Source organism: Engystomops pustulosus, chromosome 9, assembly GCF_040894005.1.
Source record: "Engystomops pustulosus chromosome 9, aEngPut4.maternal, whole genome shotgun sequence".
Classification (NCBI taxonomy): Eukaryota; Metazoa; Chordata; class Amphibia; order Anura; family Leptodactylidae; genus Engystomops; species Engystomops pustulosus.
In genome coordinates this window covers 51,980,893-52,000,706 of record NC_092419.1, presented here as the reverse complement: position 1 = coordinate 52,000,706, position 19,814 = coordinate 51,980,893, and the positions used below count along the sequence as shown (strand labels likewise).

The 19,814-nt window shown below is 40.5% G+C and overlaps 1 protein-coding gene across 4 annotated transcripts in view; it reads left to right on the top strand.

The window, feature by feature from the left end:
• Window positions 1-18,689, top strand: part of LAMP2 (lysosomal associated membrane protein 2) — a 28,784-nt gene extending 10,095 nt beyond the window's left edge. Inside the window, exons 6-10 of one of the 4 annotated variants that reach the window (XM_072123735.1) lie at window positions 2,261-2,386; window positions 2,750-2,804; window positions 5,263-5,430; window positions 12,396-12,550; window positions 15,773-15,908. In XM_072123735.1, coding sequence (XP_071979836.1) covers window positions 2,261-2,386; window positions 2,750-2,804; window positions 5,263-5,430; window positions 12,396-12,535 — 489 coding nt within the window. In that variant the 3' untranslated portion in view covers window positions 12,536-12,550; window positions 15,773-15,908. Of the gene's footprint in view, window positions 1-2,260; window positions 2,387-2,749; window positions 2,805-5,262; window positions 5,431-7,570; window positions 9,196-12,395; window positions 13,230-15,772 lie in introns of those variants that run through there. The other 3 variants (XM_072123732.1, XM_072123734.1, XM_072123733.1) reach the window with 3 other exon arrangements.
• Window positions 18,690-19,814: the final 1,125 nt, after the last annotated feature.

The following is a 19,814-nucleotide window of genomic DNA, read 5'->3' as shown; positions in this document are numbered from 1 at the left end:
TTGATCCCAGGTAAGGGCACAAATCTCTTCAATCGAAAGAGAATTGAGAGCAGTCCTGAAGACTCTGGAAACCTGTACCCACGATCTGAGGGGGCATCACGTGAAAATGTCATACAATACTACAGTTACCTACCTCTAAAAAGACAGGGCGGAACCAGATGCAGGGAACTACAAAAAATATCTGAGGATATTCTTACGGGCAGAAGATGTTCAATTTCAGCCATCCATCTGAAGGGATCAAAAAATGTGGTGGCAGATTATCTCAGCAGATCTTGGATCCTTCCACACGAGTGGAGCCTGAACGAGGAGGTCTTCCAAGAGATTTTAAGATGGGGGGGGGGGGGGGCTACCCACCATCTATTTATTCGCCTTAAGGAAGAACTGCAAGGTGGAAAAATTCTATTCTCTGAATCCAAGAGTAGTTCCCTGGGGGCTGGATGCATTCTCGCAGGTCTGGAAAATCTACTATATGCCTTTCCTCCAATACCGTTGATGGGCAAAGTGCTGCAGAAGTTGTTGGTCAGTCCAACCAGTCTTATCCTGGTAGCACCTTCTGGCCGAAGAAGAGTTGGTTCCCAATTTTACAGATGTTGGCAGTGGACCTTCCATACATTATTCCCATGAGGCTGGACCTTCTGCATCAGGGACCAGGCCTACATCAGAACCCAGGGTTTCTAAAACCTTCAGCCTGGATCCTGAAAGCGCCTTTCTGAAAGCAAAGGTACTATCGTATAAGGCAATTAAAACCTTAAAAAGTAGTAGGAAGCCAGTAACTCATGCCATATATTTTAAAATATGGAAAAAGTTTTTTTTTGGTCAAAGGATGTGCCTAATCAGGATTCTCCTAATATTTGTCAGATCCTTGATTTTCTGCTGGACTGGTTTGAAAAAGCGCTACAACCCAGCACCTTGAAAGTCCAGGTCTTGGCACTGAGCGCCTTCTTTGATACAGCTCTAGGAGAACACGGTGGGTAAAAAGATTTTTCGTCATCCAAAATGTCCTTTGGAAGAGAAGTGGCATCTTTTGGATGTAAGACGCGCTGTGCTTAAATATCTTGAGGCGTCCAAACCTAGGCGAAAGGATTTAAATTTGTTCAATTTTCAGGGAAACTGAGGCAAGAAAGCTTCAAAAACCATGATTGGGCGATGAATTACTGAAGCCATTAAAGAGTGCTATAAGATCAAGGGTGTCCCTCTACCATTCTACTAGGGCTATGTCTACATCTTGGGCTGAGAAAGGGCGAGCATCTATTAAAGAAATGTGTAAAGCTGCCACACGGAGCTCAAATGCTTCAGGCTGTGGTCCCTTGCTAACTGGGCATAATTTGGTATGTCTCCAGGGGGCCGTCATCGGGGACGATATGGAAAAAAGGAATTAGTCCTCAGAGGTAATTCTGTTTCCATAAGTCCATCATGTCGGCCCTGTTTTTTTGTTTTTTTTTTTTCTCTCCCACTTTGTATAAAAGTTTGTTGTTCCCTGTGTATGTGAAATTAACATACTAAATAAAATTGAGTTTAACCTATACCGGTGTAGTTATTTGGTAAAACACTGGTGGGAGGTTGAGGGTGGGGCCTTTTAATGCTCTCAATTTCCTCTCCCTACAGAGGAAGGGGAAGCAACCTCCAGGGGGCCGTCGTGGGGGACTTATGGAAACAGAATTACCGCTGAGGACTAATTCCTTTTATCGTGTAGTCAAAGTAAGCAGAGCTTTGCTAAAATAACTTGGTAAATCTGGTTTTTCATAAATCATTGCGTAAAACCACCTTTACAAATATCCGCTGTAGAATGGCAAAAAGCACTTGATTGAAAAATGTGGTTATAGTTTTATAGTTGGATATCCCTTTTAAGTCCTTTTTGATGTATTATTTCTACAGTCATTTATTTCTGTGCCGTATGAATCCGTTGGTTGGGTTGGCTTAATGCACCCCCCCCCCCTCCTCCCTCGATTCTGGTCTCCATGGATACTGCACATGTATACAGCAGCATATGATGCACAACGCATATTTTAAACGTTCCCATAGATTTCTATGGGGCATACGGAAATACTGGAGAAAACAGAACATGCATGCTAAGTATATATCGATATTTTTTATGGATGACCATATTGCCCATTTAAAAATGTGTGCCGTATGAAAACAATCTGGTACGGGTAGCATACGGCCGTTTTCATACATTGGTGTGATAGAGGCCGAAGACTTTGACCTTATCAACTAGTGTTCACCATATCAATTCATTATTATTATTTTTTTTTCTCTGTAGACTGTCTGGACTCCATTTAATATTAACCCTAATAGAACCAACAGTACTGGTAGCTGCGACAACAGCACCGCTCTCCTGAGGCTGAACGACAATGAAACCACTATTGTGGAATTTTATTTCACCATTGTAAGTATTTAAGTCATTAGTCTCTTTGCCTGGTAAAGCGGAACCACTTTTCTCTATCCTTGGCCTCCTTCCTTCTAAAACCAACTTTTAAAATGGTACTATGAAGCCTGAGAGGTTACGCTAGCCCCTCTGTGATCTGGCTTTACAGGCTCTTCCCTCCCCTGCTCCTCCTTCTCAAGTGCTGAGAGAGGAGGGTTCAGCTTGTAAACTTCCTGCAGCAGACGTCCAGTGTTTAGCCTGCTCTGATCACATGTGCATAATCGCATTGTGGTGTGCAGAACTGTTAATGTATCCAACAAAACCTTTTGCCATTTATTACTCCCCACATATACTGATCTCAATCTTCTCTCCCTCCTCCTATAGAAAAATAAGAACTTTTATCTTCAAGAAGTGAATGTCACAGTCTTTAATGCCTCAGGTAAGTGAATGTCTTATGTAGCCTGCATGTGTCTTTCATGTCCAATCTGAAGTTGCTGCAAGGTAAATGGATATAAATGTGGGTAATCTTAAAATGTGCCAAATTGCACTGAAGTTGGACAACAGTGTGGTGCATTTTTATACTGTATAGTCCAGGGCTATCTCTTAGTAAAGTTCCACTTTTGTGGGTTGTTGATCCTTTTTCCTTAAAACTGAAAATTAAAGCAACAATAAAATATACATTATGCAACCAATAGTATGACTGTTTGGTGGCTGAGGGCTACGCTTTCTGGCTGCCATTAGGGCCACGTTTGGACATTGCTCCACCAGTTGAGTATTTACAGCCCAGTCAAATTACTTTGTTTAAATGTAAATTCAAAACCTAAAGCAGGACTTGCTTTCCTATGAAATATTCCAGTTTTACATGGGTCAGTAGAATGTTTCTGCTCCTTCTAGAGCAGTTATCTGAAAGCCTCCTGAGGTCCTTTCACTTAAGATAAATAAGGAGGCTAATGATTAACTCTTTCCACAACAAGAGAAAATTTCTTATGTATCTGAGGAGAAGACTTTCCAGGTACTGTATCTTGAGGATACAGGACAGAAAGCTGATTTACACAACTTAAAAAATGAAGGGAAGGGAGGGGGAAATTGTCATCAGGTTTTTACAATTAACCGTAGGTTCCCACAGAAGTTTTCATAATGTGTCCCTTGTGTATTTATTTATTTAAATCCACAGTCAAAAAATTGCTAAAATTGCTTAAAATAAATAAATGAAGTTGCTGGAGTCATAAGGTATGTTTTTATCTTCACTCTACTCCTCAAACACACCCATCCCTGACTTGGGAATGATAGATGTTGGCTGTGTGTGACTTGCTGAAGAGAAATTGTCTCCCTCGTGCTGTAGGTGCGGCTGTGCAGGAAATTCATGAATATGTCAGACTTGGCACCAAGGAAGACGTAAATTGGTGATTTTCACACGTTCTGGGAACAGAATGTGCACATTTCTAGGCATTGGGAGGAACAATTTAGGGATGGTTGCACTGCTTTCTAATATTTAATTATATATGGGATTAAATTTACTGACCAGTTCCCTTTAACCCCTACCCGACACATGCCGTACTAGTATTACGTGCGCCGGGTCCCGGTGCATGGAGAGGCCGGTCGAGCCCTCTCCATAGCCGGTAAGTCTTTGCTGCGTATTGCTCCATGGGTGCCGCCATCTTGCCACGGATCGTCGATCCCCGTGACGTCATCGGGGAGCGGCGATCCATCGCAATGACAGCCTCTGGTCTTGCCAAGATCCGAGGATATCTCGTTTTAACCCATTCATTACAATGTGCTATCAGCACATTTTAATTAATGAGGAAAAGTACCCTAGGAAGTCTGAAAAAATGGTAAAAATAAAAAAGTTTTTAAAAGAAATATACCGTATATACTCGATTATAAGCCGACCCAAGTATAAGCCGAGGCCCCTAATTTTACCACAAAAACCTGGTAAAACCTATATTATTTTTTACTCGAGTATAAGCCGAGTTTGGGGTTTCAGCACATTTTTTTGTGCTGAAAAACTAGGCTTATACTCGAGTATATATGGTAATTTAAAAACCTAAAAATTCTAATCGCCCCCTTTCCATTGAACTGTTATAAATATTAATAAACAGTAAAAATCATAAACACATTAGGTATCGGCGCGTCAGAAAATGCCGATCTATCAACATATAATAACGTTTTCTCACTGCGGTTTAACCCCGTAGTGGAAAATAGCGGCCAAAGTCAAAAAGCACTTTTTTGCCATTTTGAAAAATATTTAAAAAAAAAAAAAAATCAGTGATTAAAAGGTCACACAGTCCTAAAAATTATAGCAATGAAAACACCATCAAAAGTTGAAAAAAAAGTATGAAAAGGTTATTGACTCCAGAAGATGGTATAATACAAAAATTAAAACCTCCTGTACAAAATTGTGTACAAAAGTGTATGGAAACCTAAAAACATACAAATTTGGCATCCCCATGATCGCATCGACCCAAAGAATAAAGCAGACATGTAATTTGGGACGCACAGTGAAAGCTGTAAAATCCAAGCCCACAAGAAAATGTCGCAAATGTGCTCTTTCACCTTTTTCACTGCACTGGAATTTTTTTTTTACCCACTTCCCAGTACACTGCATGTAATACTAAATACCGTCACTGAAGTGCAATTTGTTACGTAGAAAATAAGCAGTCACAGAGCTCTTTATGTGGAAAAATAAAAAAGTTAGAGATTTTTGAAGGCGGTGAGTGAAAAAACTAAAAAAGCCCAGATCGTTAAGGGGTTAAATTGTATTACAAAGCTTCTTATTATCTGCATTATTCAATTTTGTTGAATATTTCGTTACAGCACATGCACATCCGTTTTAAAGTGTGTGTGTGTGTGTGTGTGTTGTTCACTTCATGTGAGATCTAATTGTCTGTCTTTTACAGGTTTTTCACAAAGAACAAACTCCAACCTGAGCCTGTGGGAAGCATCAGTGGGGAATTCATACCTTTGCCATAAAGAGCAGCTCATCACCGTGTCTGAAGACCTTTACGTTCACACTTTTGATGTGCAAGTTCAGCCCTTCGGTGTAAACAATGCGACTTTTGCTACAGGTAAGACTTTGTGCCTATAGAATGATTGATGTATGTTGCGGCTTCTATTGGTCTGGATGGGAGTAGGTCAATCTTGAAAGCAAACTGAGTAAATTGAGGCATATACAATAAATTGATCAGAGTTAACCTACCTAGCCATGTTTAGTGATGTACACAAATACCAGATGGTACATAACGTTGTAGTAGTTCCGTAACCTAAATATATGTAACCTCCAGGGGTTTCTTGGATCATACGTCATGGTAAAGTAGGCTGATATCTGCCTATAAAGTCTTATAGTGTACATGGGTGTTTGGCAAGTGTCCATGAATAGGTGTGTTCAGAAAAACAAGCTTTGGACATTACTGTAATTTTTTTGATGGGTGAAACGATTTGCCTTTGTCTCGCTATAAGACCTTACCACCATAGTATAGCAGATAAGTGACTGCGCTCTGACGTTTTAGAGCCCTGGTGATTCTGAGTCCTATGTGAGGTATTCTATAGGATATGTCCAACCACCGCTTCATGCAGAGGTCTTGAGCTCCGTTTTTGTTTACACTGGTGGTCTCTGCAGTTAAAGCCCCAGTGGTGATACACTTAGTTTGTTGAAGACAAGTAGATAATAAACCCTGGGATTTGGAATGATCTGTGCCAGGGTGTAAAAATGATCTCTATTCCTCTTGCATGGCATCTCCTCCCTTCATCCCCAGTCTCTGGTGGTATATAGAGGCTTGGTACTGATATCACATTGATACCATAGAGCAGCTACACCCTTCTTGTGTAAGGCCTCCTTCACACTAACATGCTACAGCCCGATTGAGCATACAGACTTGTGCTGGAGAGCACTGCTCAGCCTCTCCCCTCTCCATAGCGAGGCATGGTGCTCGGCCATACATACAGGAAAAGAGAAGGCTTGCTCTATCACTTTCCTGTGGACAGTACGGGGCTTGAAGGTGTGTGGTCACACGCTAACAAATTGGGGGGGGGGGGGGGCCCTGCCTCAGCCCAAACGTATTTGCAGTGAAACTCATGCGGAAGTTACACAATCGCATGCGTTTCACTGGTAACGCTAATGATATCGGAAACTCAGCGCTAGCAGTACATGTGACCACAGGCTGATGTGACTGCTGAGGCTGGGGATGATGTGCCAAGCAGGAGTAGGCGATGGTGTAAGCAAAGCTATAAGCTGTTACTTTTACAACCCCTAGGAGCAGCATCTATGGAATTATTATTATTTTATTAATATAATTCTCCTGGGAGCTGGTTTACGCGTAATAGTACAGTGTTTTGGATCTATACGATGACCTTTTTTTAGCCTATACCATATGAGATTATGTAGAGACTATCCAGGCTAAGAATTTGGTTATGCAATTACCACTACAGATTGTTTGTTTGACCTCAGTGAGTTGCGCTGCCCTAACTGGTTATATCAGTAGTTGGCAAACAATGGGCGTGTGCCTGTACTCTACCTATATAAGCACATCATCCAAAATAAAACAAAACTATAAAAGGTTCTTGTATAAGGGAGATCTTGGCCAGAGTCTTTATCGTGCGTGTCTGTATTGAGGGGGTTTAGAGTCCAATTCCTTGCTAGTGCTCACAGCTGAATCCTTCCTGGGAGGAGCTTGGAGAGCAGCATTATGATCAGCGCCATTCACTTACCCGGCCACCATGCATAGAATAGAGCTGTGTGTTTGTTTGGGGTGGGGGGTTTGTTTTGTTTTTTTTTCTCTTCTCTGGTTCCTTTCATGGCATTGATTTGGCCTCGGTAACCAGATGATCAGTGAATTCTGTTTAAATCCTCTCAAGAACCTAGAAAACCCCTTAATTTTACAGCTGTTCATAGGTGACTCTTTATATATGGCCATTTTGCTGAATTATATCTGGTATTTTTGGGTTCTAGTCGGCAGAATTTACCATTTTAGGGCAAGTCTTCTCATTGTTGTTATGAGCCTTGGATCCTTCTGACACCATTTTCCGTAGTAAAGGTTGGGAAAAAAAACATAGGTGTATAAAGTCCAACATATTTTCTTGTAGGTGTAAACTTTCTGATAAGGTTAATGTGTGTTTTTTAATTTTAATTTACACGTCATTTAGACTTAAAAATTTTTTTTTTTTTTTCCATTTTCACCCATTTTTATTTATATTTTTTTCCATCTACAGCTTCTGAATGTTCCCTCGACGACGACTCCATTTTAATTCCAATCATAGTTGGGGCGGCACTTGCCGGCCTAATTGTCATAATTGTGATTGCTTACTTAATCGGTAGAAGAAAGACCTATGCTGGATATCAGACCCTATAATTGTCACACCACTAAGATCTGACTTGCACTTTTTGAAGTAGGTTGCAAGTTAAACCACAACATGCGTCTATCCCACTATCCATCACATGTCCTCAGCTGGAACTACAGGTCCCATAATGCCTTGCCAGTTTCTCCTTGGCACGGCATCATGGGACTTCTAGATACATTTCTATCCAGTGAGTTTCCTGCAACTAAGATCATTTCATCTAATGCTGCTAAATTAGAAGGGAACCTTGTTTTGTTACTGCTGACCATGTTGTTAAACCTTGCAGCTGCTTCTTTTCCATTCCAAATTTAGACATTTTCTTGGGGTAAAGATACAACCAGCGGCCATGACCTGCACCACATGCGGTTATATTGAAAATGGCTGCACAATATCATGTGGCCCATAACTTTAAGATTTCTGGCAAAACCATTGGCCCGCTTTTCCTCTGCCTCTGTGGGAGTCGGCACATGAAGCATTGCCCTAATAAAGTCCACAATTTTACTTCAGACTTGGATGTATTACATGCAAATATCTACCGCCACTCTGCCTCCTCCCTAACTGTAGGTGCCCTAAAATAACACTGCCAATGTTATGTTCAATATGAAGAATAACGGCCGTGCTGTCCAGTGATGTAGATGTAAGATTAGGCCCCAAGGCACACTTTTGCTTTCAACTTAGTCTTTTGCTTTTGAGCAATCCCACTAGTTTAGGAAATTATTTCTGTCCACTGCAGCCAATCCTAGCTCAGTCATTTTTAAAAACAAGTTTTAAACTGTCTGTTTTTCCCCTTGCAATCAACCACAGCAAAGTTTTTTTGAATCTTGCAGTTTCTGTGATTGGTTGCTGTGAATAACAGTTAGTTTTGGATTTCAAGTTGTATGACTTTTTTTTAGGATTATTTACACTCCTTAATGTCTGGTTTATTTTTTCTCTTAGACTAGCTATCCACCACTGTGTGAATTTATATAATGTCTTTACTTGCAATTTTATTGTCTTGTGTTAAAAATTATAAACCTTGTTCACTTTTCACCAACCCCAAATTTCCCAACGTTAATATTTAATACCTTAACCAGTACATTATTGGTTGGTTATATAAAAAACCTATGTATTTGCCCTTGGACAATGGACCACACAAAGAAAGTAAACCTAACGAATGTTTTAAGATGCATTGTGATAGGGCTCCATGTGTGAACATTCACTAATAGTTCTGCCCGATCACTGAAACCACATCCCAACAACATGGCGGACAAGGTCATGTCTGGCCTTCTGGTGTCCTCAGGGCTATTACTTATGACCTTTTTATGTTGGTCAGTCCAAGGGGAAAAGGCGAAACTAACATCTGTTCCTCTGTAATGTTCTTTAGACTATTTTACAAATTTCTGTGTTGCTCTTGTATGTAGAGAACCTTTTTCTATGTAAGATTATAGTGTGGTTAAGCTGATTTACATGAGTGATTTACGCATAATATCCAAACAATAAAACTTGGTGATTAAAAAAAATCATTGTGGAATGTAAATTATTTTATTTCTGTCTTTCTTGCACAAGGAGTCCAGAAGCTGTGGACATATACTATGTTTTTAAGGTCTGCACCAGGGCGAGTACTATGGACCACTATGGCCCAGCCTCAGCATCTCTGTCCATATAAAGTCCAAGCACTATGATGCGCTACACACATTAGACCAATATCTTCTGATATGTGGTTTGTGATTCTGAGTCTTGTCACACTTGCTATGTGTGTGTCATGGGGAAACAAAGGTCAGACATGTCTCCTGGGAGTTGAGAAGTGGTGTCTGGCAGAGGCTTGTTCTTGAAAATGAAACCAAGATTGCAGGTGTATAGGGGAGGAGGTGTGTGGAAATAATAGCTATTGCTGTAGCCACCTGCACACATTGTAAAATCCACATAAAATCTGCACACTGATTTCATTGCAACAGATCCACCACGTAATAAAGGAAGTGCAAATTAAAGTGGACATGTGAAAATCTGCAACAAATTTGCATCAGATTCGCACCATGATGCAGACTTTGGCTTAAAGTTCAGTCTGATCAGGTGGAACAAAATGTAAAAAAGTGTAAAACCTCATCAAAATTGCACCAAAATACAAATCTGCATAAAAAGGTGCTTATTTAATTTGGGTTTCCTGACTTGACAATCCAAAATGTGTGCACTTGGCCTAAGGAGGAAGGTCATTTTTGGATTAATGGGGTTTTGAACAAATATTAAAGAAAGTCCTTGGCCACAGAAGGGCAGCTGCTAGACTCCACAATCTCCAATGGTTACCTTAGAGGGTAAATGGAACCTTTGGTAGCTGCATTCAGCAATCAAATTGGGAATAGGACCTTTATTCTTATGGGTGGTTGGAATCCAAGCCATCAGACCTTCTCTAATCAGCTTATCGTAACCTCTACTTGAGCGTCCTGCTTCTGAACGTGCCAAACCTCGGCCATAAAAAAACAATGTTTTCTTCATGTTTTTCACGGCTTGCATGATTCAGTCATCCATTTTTCGCAGAGCCTTATAAGTTAGTCTGAGCAATCTATAGAAAACTTTAAGTAGGACATGCTCTATATCACTGATGGCGAACCTATGGCACGGGTGCCAGAGGCGGCACTCAGAGCCCTTTCTGTGGGCACCCAGGCCATCACCCAGCACACCAGACAGGACTCAAAGAATCTTCCTGCAGTTCCAAGCAACTTAAAAGATGCTGCTCCAGTCATATTTTGATATTTACTTTGCTACCTGGGACTGTAGGAAGAAGCAGAATGAGTAGACAGGGCCAAATTATCTTTGGAGGACCTCCTGATGGACCACAATTTTCTCTGTACAGAGGGACACTGGAAAGAAGCTAAAATGATGAAACTTTTCCATCTTTCTATTGTGTTGCTGTCCTCAGGAGGCCAATATGATTGAAAGTTGTTGAACAGGGAGCAATAAGTTACTGCTTTAATTTTTGGTTGGCACCTCGCGATACATAAGGGGGGGTTTTGGATTGCAGTTTGGGCACTCGGCCGCTAAAAGGTTCGCCATCACTGCTCTATATTAAGGGTTCGATTGTACGTTTGTTTGTTTTTTTTACAAGCAGACATCCAAGAAAAGACCACAAAAAAATCTGTCTGAGGCCATACACTAGGCATAACAAAATCCTACAGAATCAATGGGAACTGACTTGTATTTATAGTTCCCTAGATCTGATGACTGCTCTTACATTATAAAATATTGAAATATTATAAAAACCCACCAAAAACATTGAATCTACTGCACTGCCCACGATCTGAAGAATTCTCAGAAGCAATTAAAAGGATATTTTCATCACTAACCTAATAACACGGGGTAAACCTGAACAGAAAGGACATTCATAAATATAAAGAAATCCAATGTACTTGCCCATCTTTACACTGCATACATGGGATGAGGGGTTCCTATAATTTGCAGATAGTCTTGAAAGGCAGCACATCATTGGCAATGCAGTGCAGTACAAGGATGGCATGTTGTAGTAGTGACCAGGAACCGCTGACCAGATTTCATGTTCATGCAGAGATTGTTACAGAGCAAGTGGAGCTGAGCAGATTGACCATTTTAAGTGTAAAGCTCCTGGGAAAATTTTTTGTTTTTTCTTAGCCTGAGGAGTGCTGTGGGAGGTTCTGTTTCTTGATAGCCATGCCTTCATATTTCTACAGACATGGCTGTGGATCACTGATTAGTCTGGTCAAATTAAAACTGACCGATATCAATACATTAATTTCTCACTGTACTGAATCATTTCTCAAACTGTAACAACCTGCTCAGCTCCTCCTGCTCTATAATCTGCTGCCTGCATATAGGACACTATAGAGCAGGAGGAGCTGAGCATATAGTTACATAGTGTTCTATATGCAGGCAGCAGATTATAGAGCAGAAGGAGCTGAGCATATAGTTACATAGTGTCCTATATGCAGGCAGCAGATTATGTAACTATATGCTCAGCTCCTCCTGCTCTATAATCTGCTGCCTGCATATAGGACACTATAGAGCAGGAGGAGCTGAGCATATAGTTACATAGTCTGCTGCCTGCATATAGGACACTATGTAACTATATGCTCAGCTCCTTCTGCTCTATAATCTGCTGCCTGCAGGAAGAAGAATTTGCCAAGCTCTGGACTTTAAGATCGTCAGTACCGCATGTGGTTATTAGATCAGTAGTTAGAAGTAACAAGTTTTAGGACATGGATAAACCATACTGCTGGGAATGGGTTCCTTGAATTATATATAGCAATGTAAGAGGCAAGGAGTCTTCTATCCTTCCTTGGTAAACAGAAGCTCAGACACTGTAATCGGTGTTCACGCGCCTAATTTTTTGGGGGGAAGTGGCGACTTCTTACACTTAATATCTGATGTAAGGAATCCCATCCCAGGATTGTGGTCAGTCAGGGTATTGGACTCTGCACAGTCCCCAGTCACAGGGCGATTAGGCGACCTTAATTTATGATTCCTTAAAATCCATGAGATAAAAATGTGTTCCTCCTGGCTGTTACTAATTACATTTTTGTGTTTACATTTGGGTAAAATGATCCTTTCATTTATTCTTCCAATATCTGAATAATTTTGCATTGTCATAACCTTCTTTCATCCCTTCAGCATATGATGTTGGCCATTTTTGTTTTTGTTTCTTTATTTCTTTTTTTTGTTCTTTCTCGTTTTCTTTGATGTTCTCCACGTATAGCTGAAGATTGCTTTGCAGATCAGAACTTCACTGTTCCGATAGTCGTGGGAGCAGCATTGGGCGTCCTTGTAATCCTGGTGATGGTGGCTTATTTCATTGGCCGCAGGAAACGCCGTTCAGCTGGATATGAACACTTTTAAGGATTATTGGACTTGGTGCTGGAAGTACTTGATGCTATAAAACTTGTAGGGAACCTGTCATCAGGAGCCCTATTTCTGGCATCTTCATGTCCCCATAGAGAATAGTGTACACATTGTACAAGTCTTTTTCCGAAAAATAGATCTGTAAACAGAAAGAAACTTTCATCTAACATAACTGTGTTCATGGTTCCATGTGAGTGTGGCAGACATGACGCCCTGAGGGGGAAGCGATTGGGGGGGGGGCGCTTCGGGATAAGATATGGGGAGCATAGTAGTTTTTTAACTTTTCCTTTTTTAATCAATGCATTAGAGCGGGTGGGGGCTCCTCACTGGCCACTCTCATAGGACTAGGGACACACCTTTGCATTAAGAAAGGTAAACTTTGATCCAACTTATCTTTTCTTTTTTTAGCCAGTTTTACTATAAAAACTCTTTGGCAATATGTACACTATTCTCTATGGGGACATGGGGAAGCCAGAAAAAGGCCTCCTGATGACAGGTTCCCTTTAACAGAACTGACTTGATGTCTGAATAGCTACTTATCCTCTATAAACCTTGATGTCTCCTGCTATTCCCTGCCCTCTGCTCAGTTTCATGAATGTACTTTATCAAAAACCACTTGAATATGAGACTGTATTTGCTCCTTTCCATACTATATACAGACACAGCCCTAATAAAATTCCGCTTCACATTACATTTGTGTATATAATGTTCTATAAACTCCTGTCTATTTTAAAATCATTAAAATAAAGTTAGACTCCATGATTTCTACATTATATATAAAGCCTTCTCTTAGAAGTGATCCGCAGCAATTTCATATGCAATGCATAATGTATGCAGATACCCTTAAAGAGTATCCCAGAAATGGAAGTAGCTGCATGTACATTCTCCTGCTCTATAACATTCTGCTTGCATATAGGACATTTGTACAAGCTACTTAGCTTCTCCTGTTCTATAACTTGCTGTCTGCAACTTTGCTCATAGTGCACAGAATAGACGTGTCAGTCTTCTATATGAGATTTCATCGTAAACCTTCTGAATTCTTTGGTATTTTCTAAAAGGTAATGTGGCGTGGGGGGAGGGGGTTCACAGCTGTCACAACAGATTTATTTTTAGGGGACATCTATGTAAAGAATTTCCGATTTTGGTTGTTTTGGCAGCCATATTAAGATTCTTAACCCTTTTACGCCATAGCCTTGGCACACTTCAAACAGCTTTATCTTCTGAACAGTGTTTCTAGGTGTCTTTAGAACTGGACATATCCACTATTTTATAGATGTCAGGAGTGGGAGCTGTATATAAAAATCCCATTTCGGACTGCAGCTCATATGTTTCTAGAATCGCAGGATATTAAGAAGATTCTAGTCTGTTCCTTGAACCGTTTCGAAGATCTAGACATTTGAAGTGTCCCCATTCCCACATGCTGACAGAGCTGACAGTTTGCAGAAGAACATGCACCTTCTGTATCTGAACCTATGGCTGGTTAATGGATTGATGCTGTAAATTCCAGACATTCCTATCCATAAAATGGCTGCAGTTGGAGGGTCACATGATCTCTGTCCATGAACAATCACCAGATAGGTCACATGACTCTCCAACTGCGCCCATTTTATGGACAGGAATGTCTGACAGGTAAAAGACAGATTTAATTTTTTTTTTTATTGAGCAGTCCCACAAAAGTAGCAGATTTAGGTACAACTAGTTCGAAACTATTTTCTATTCACTTGGTGCTTTAGTCTGTAACCTGTGCGTCTTCCTGCTTGTTTTGAAAATATACCTCAATGATTTATAAGAAGTATGTTACCTCTTTTGATAAAATATTGTCTGTCTGATTTTTTTTTTTTCTTTTATTTTCTTAAACCTCTATTGGCAGGAAAATTACATTTACATACAGAAATGGAGATTGTAAACCAAGCCCACTTACATGCTGGCATGTGCCGCCCTGACAAGGATCTACTATTCTTTTAGCTTCTTTCATCCTTGTGTTTACAAAAAGGCTTTAAAAATTATGCAAATTTGGATCCCCTCAGGCTCATGTCTATATTTGTAAAACCCTGTTTTTGTTTTTTTTTTTCTTAACATGGGCATATAAAGCTAAAAAGAGCAGATCCTGGCAGAGGGAACAATCACCAGCATGTATGTGTGCTTGTTTTACAATCCCTAATCCAGGTGGTAAGCAAGTAACTTAATCTAGTTTCCCTTTTAAAGGGGTTTTGCACCTTATTTTTACATGTCATATAGCATGTCACCATTGACCTAGATCAGTGGTGCCGAACCTATGGCACTCTGAGACCTCTGTGGGCACATTGGCTGTCTTCCAGACATGGGGCCTTCCTGCAGTCTCAGGCAGTGCACTACTATTTTAAAGTGACCCATCCTGTACTGCTTGGTCCTGTTCGAAGAGTGAGACGTTGTGGAAAGGGTCAGATTGGTCAGATTCTGGTAGCAGTAAGTTTGTTACTGCCTAAATTGTTGTGTTGGTACTTTAGGAATACTAGTGTGTTTTGAGTCTCATTTTGGACACTCTATCTCTAAAAGGTTCGCCATCACTGACCTAGATCATTGTATAGACCAATGATGGCTAACCTTTTAGAGCCTGAGTGCCCAAACTTCAACCAAAAGCCACTTATTTATTGCAAAGTGCCAGCGCAGCAGTAATTTATTTCTCCTTGTTCTTTGACAACTTTCAATCAGCCTCCTAAGGACACGAACACAGTTGAAAGGAGGAGGGCAAATTCATCTATCATTGTAGGAAGATTCTGCAGGAAGATTCTTTGAGTCTTTTCTGGTGAACTTCATTCTGGGTTGATGGCCTGGGTTCCCACAGAGAGCACTGAGTGACGCCTCTGGCACCTGTGCCATAGGTCCGCCACCACTGGTATAGACTATAATGGATCACATTGCTTTCTCCTAGATTAATCCCTATGGACAAACCTATTTATTCGATATCTGTTGTGTTCTAGTAGTTGAACCCTCACAACTCATATGTCCTATTGACATACCATAATTCTATGTTTTCATTGCCATGTTTGAGGTCTACGTTCCCTTTTACACTTTTCCTATGAAGGTTTGTCAAGCAGAACAACTTGAGAGAAATTTAAGAATCTTCCTTCCTAGATATGGAAAATAAAAAAATAAATAAAACTTCAGAAGTGAATGTGAACCTCAGATATGTCTAACGTTACAAGAATAACTTCTTAACCTGTCTCTCACGTTTTCCTCTCTCTTTCCCCACAGCTGAAGAATGCTTTGCTGACTCTGATCTGAGCTTTCTTATTCCAGTCGTGGTGGGGGCTGTGCTTGTATTTCTCATCATCCTTGTCTTTATCTCCTACTTAATCGGACGACGAAAAAGTCGCACCGGGTATCAATCTGTATGATACCCGAAGCCCTTTCTTTTTCCTTTCTATACTTTCAATGAAATAATTTATTCTTGTACAATGCTAACCTCTCTATGCATAGGTGATATCACAGTAATGCCCTCCTGTTAAGGTTAGTAATAATAAAAAGAGGGATATATGTTTTGGTCCTTGGAATTGGTTTATGATTTCAGCTCTTGATGCACCATTCAGATACTCTGGATATAAGATCCTGAACCACCATCCATCATGAGGATATGACTTCATCTATGTAGCCGTATGATTGGTTAGTGGGAAATATCTTTTATCCAGAACAAGATTGGACCCTATTAGAAGAAACGGTCCGATCCCAGTTTAACAAACAGTCCCGAGAAGGAAGCCTGATACCATAAGGGTTTTACATTTTGTATAACAAGAATTTATATAGACAGTTCTGAGATTTGTCAGACCCATCACTTACACTAGGAACAGTAAATCAAATGCATTATGGGCATGTAAATGTGAAAGTTGGAGTGTTGTGTTTTATTAGTGTTTTCCATATGAGTTGCCGTTTTTCCAGTTCGCACATGCTAGACCAACTAAGACAAAGAAGATGCTCATGAGTAGCGTTTCTCAGCTTTTAAATTTTCCAAAAGGTCTTGATTTTAGGACACTTTAAGAGGACATTCCCAATCCACCTGTGCTAAGCACATCCTCAAAACATGTACCGTATTGGAGTCCACCAAGAGTAGAGAAATCATGCTACTTCAGCATTTCCCAGATCCAGCATGAGATTAGTAATTGGATGGAAGGACCAGAACCACATCTTTCAGGAAGGACATGTGTAGTTATGGTTGGTTCACCTACATGCATTAATATTCATGTTGCAAGATAAAAAAAAAGACAGGCTAATAACATCCAACCCAAAAGAAAAAAATCTCTCTTGTCTATGGTTATCTAGTGTTGGTCCTGTGCACTGCTGAATATTTTCAGAGTGGAAGAGTCTGGAGCTGCGTATGAATGCACCAACTCTCGGCAGCACAGCTTCCTTCTATTAATTGTACTATATGATTGTTATAATGAAGTGTATAGCTTGGCCCAGACCCCCTGTCTGTGCTCCTAATTTTATAAAGGTTTTATTCAATAATTGGTGACTTTCCATGAACAATCTAATCCAAGTGTATATTGATCCTTTATTAAATAGACGGAAGTTAACGTCTCTACTATCTCATCCAGTCTTGCAGTTCGGAGCCAAAATATGAAATTCTTCATTGAACATGTACATAGGTCTTTTACAATTGATGAAACAAAACTCAAAGTGATAATCATTAATTATCTCATGTATCTTTTCTGATCATTTTGTGACTTGTCGTTTGTCTCCCGATTTTCAGACTTCTGTTTCAATAAATACAGACTCACTGATCTACTTTGCCTGTGTCTATTGGTTTAGCAGGTTTCTCAAAGCCTCCCTGAGCCCATTTTCTTATATTATGTTGCCAAGGGTTGAAACACAAAGCTGTGGTCAGTCTGCAAATCAAGGTTTGTGCACTGGTTGGATTTTATGAACCAACGCAGGACAGGATTCTTTATGATGCAGAGTGGAGTCCCCTCCTGGGCACTGTGGTTCATCCATGAAATCTGGCTAGTGCACGGTGGTGATCCTTTGGCCAACTATGGCCTTCCATTAAGCCTCAAAGATATAATGGATGGTAGCACTGTTACTACTTAACCTGCATTGCCCTTCCACTCCTTTTACACAAATAATTGAGAGCATATAGATGGGATTTGTATAAATCCTGCACGCTTGGGTGGGCCTTTAAATAGCTATGGGTAAGCTGCCAAAAATTCAGCTTTGGTGGACCTGTGTAGTGAGTATATGCAGCCTACAAAACAGAAAAAGCTAGGTAATGGGAAGGGTAGAAAAATGTGCTACCAAATTAGAATTTTTAAAAATCTGCCCAAATTATGTAAAATAGCCATAAAAAAGATAGCCTTTAGTACAAGTATTACTTGTATTCTGCCGCAGCCTTGATGTGCATTTTCTTACCTCGTGAGGATGAGTGATAAAAAGTGATGCAGTAAAACACAATTTACTACAAACTGCACAATTTTCTATGCTTTAGATTGCTGGGATGTATAAAGTGACATTTCAGAAGAAGCTTCTACCATTTTGGTAATACCATAGATTTGTTAGTAAAGTTACAAATGTTTTCAAGCACAAAACTGTTAATATAAATATGCTGCCTGTCAAATCCCATAAATCATTTGGCTACATGATGTATCTGCATATAAGTTGGCTATATTCAGCTTCATCAGTCAATATCCAATATTTATGATACTTTCCAACCTAACCCTGACAGCGGATATCAAACAACAAAGCAATAAGGGGGATGGATTTTTACCATTTCTTGATCCTTTATATCCAGAGATAGGGAGATGAGCTGCTTTTGTATTGGGTTTGACTGTTGGACAAACCTAAGCTAAGGCTCTGTTCACATTTTGCTGAGCCTTCCAAAGGAGGGCATACATTGGGAATATTGGAGGCAATAGACCAGTGCATGACCTTTGCTTTACACGTGTACATATGTTCATCAGAGAACTGTCATTCCTTCCGATGGCTTGGAAAAGTAAAATGTTTGCACTTCAGGATGCAGTATAATGTAACGTGTTTCAGCCCAGTGCGTGCTGTTCGATGAATGCTCGGGTGCCTTTTAAATTGATAATTTTCTATGTCACTTCAAAATAGATCCCCTGCTTTATTCATTATCTGTCCTGTACATGCAACTATAAAATAAAATTTTGGAAAGTAATTTTAAGTGTGGAGTGGTTACCTTTTAATGTATGTCTATGTGCTGTGCTACTGTACGTCTGTTCATTAGATTTTCTATAGTCTATGCGTCTTCAATACGATAACAACATTAGATGGCCAGTCTATATATGTACCTGATTTACCAAAGTGTCTTGGTCTATGTGGCAGATGTATCATACAAACTAAAAATTTGTCAGTCAAATGTCACATTTTAGGCCATACCCCATTATGAGGATTCAAGAGTCTGTCTGTCACTAGAGGAGGTAACAGGCTGGTCGTCCCAGGAAGCCTCAGTTACTAGGAAACTTTCTGAAGTTTAAAAAAAAAAAAAAAAAGATTCGTGAGTGAGTGGCATGTAATATTTTTTACTTTCCACCACGTTCCCATGACGGCCCCCGCCTGGAGGATGCTCCTTATACCCTGTTGCGACCGTTACAAGAGGTTAAAAGGCTCCTCAATAGCACCCAAAACCAGTGTCTTCCTGTCCCTATGGGATATAGGTTACAAGAGATTCTCTGTTATTGAGAACAAACAATTATTCTACTTTTTTTTTTTATTTTTAACCCGCTCCCACACTCGGTAGAGTGTCGGGAGAAGGGACCCCCTTCCCCCCTGGTTCAGCACCCATCCAGTGGTCCCGCGAGACTAATGCTGCGGTTGAAAATGGAGGGGGCAAAAGCTTTTTACCTGTCAGCCTTTCCTGCTCCACGGACCGTTCCACTGGGCGCCAAACGGTCAGGGGCTCGTTCCGGCAGATCTTCCAGTGTCAGAAGCGATGCCATGGTGCGTTATCGGAGGCGTCGCTGCGGCGTGTCATTAAAAGAGACGTTGTGTCGCGTCAGCAGGTGGTGCCATGTCGCGTCAGTGGGACGAAGTGGCACATCATCGGGGCGACACCGTGGCGCATGATGAGGTGCGACGCATCATCAAGAATGACGCCTGGAGCATCTAAACCTAACTTCCGGCGCATTGTCCAGGTCACGAAGGTGGTCAAAAAAACTGATCTCCCAAAAAGGGGGTTTCCAGTTAATTATCCTCCTCCCAAGTAGCCATCCTTTCCCTTTCGTTCTCCCAGGGAAAATAAAACATTGTTTAGAGGCAAAGGCAAAGCAGGTACATGGAGCTATGCAAA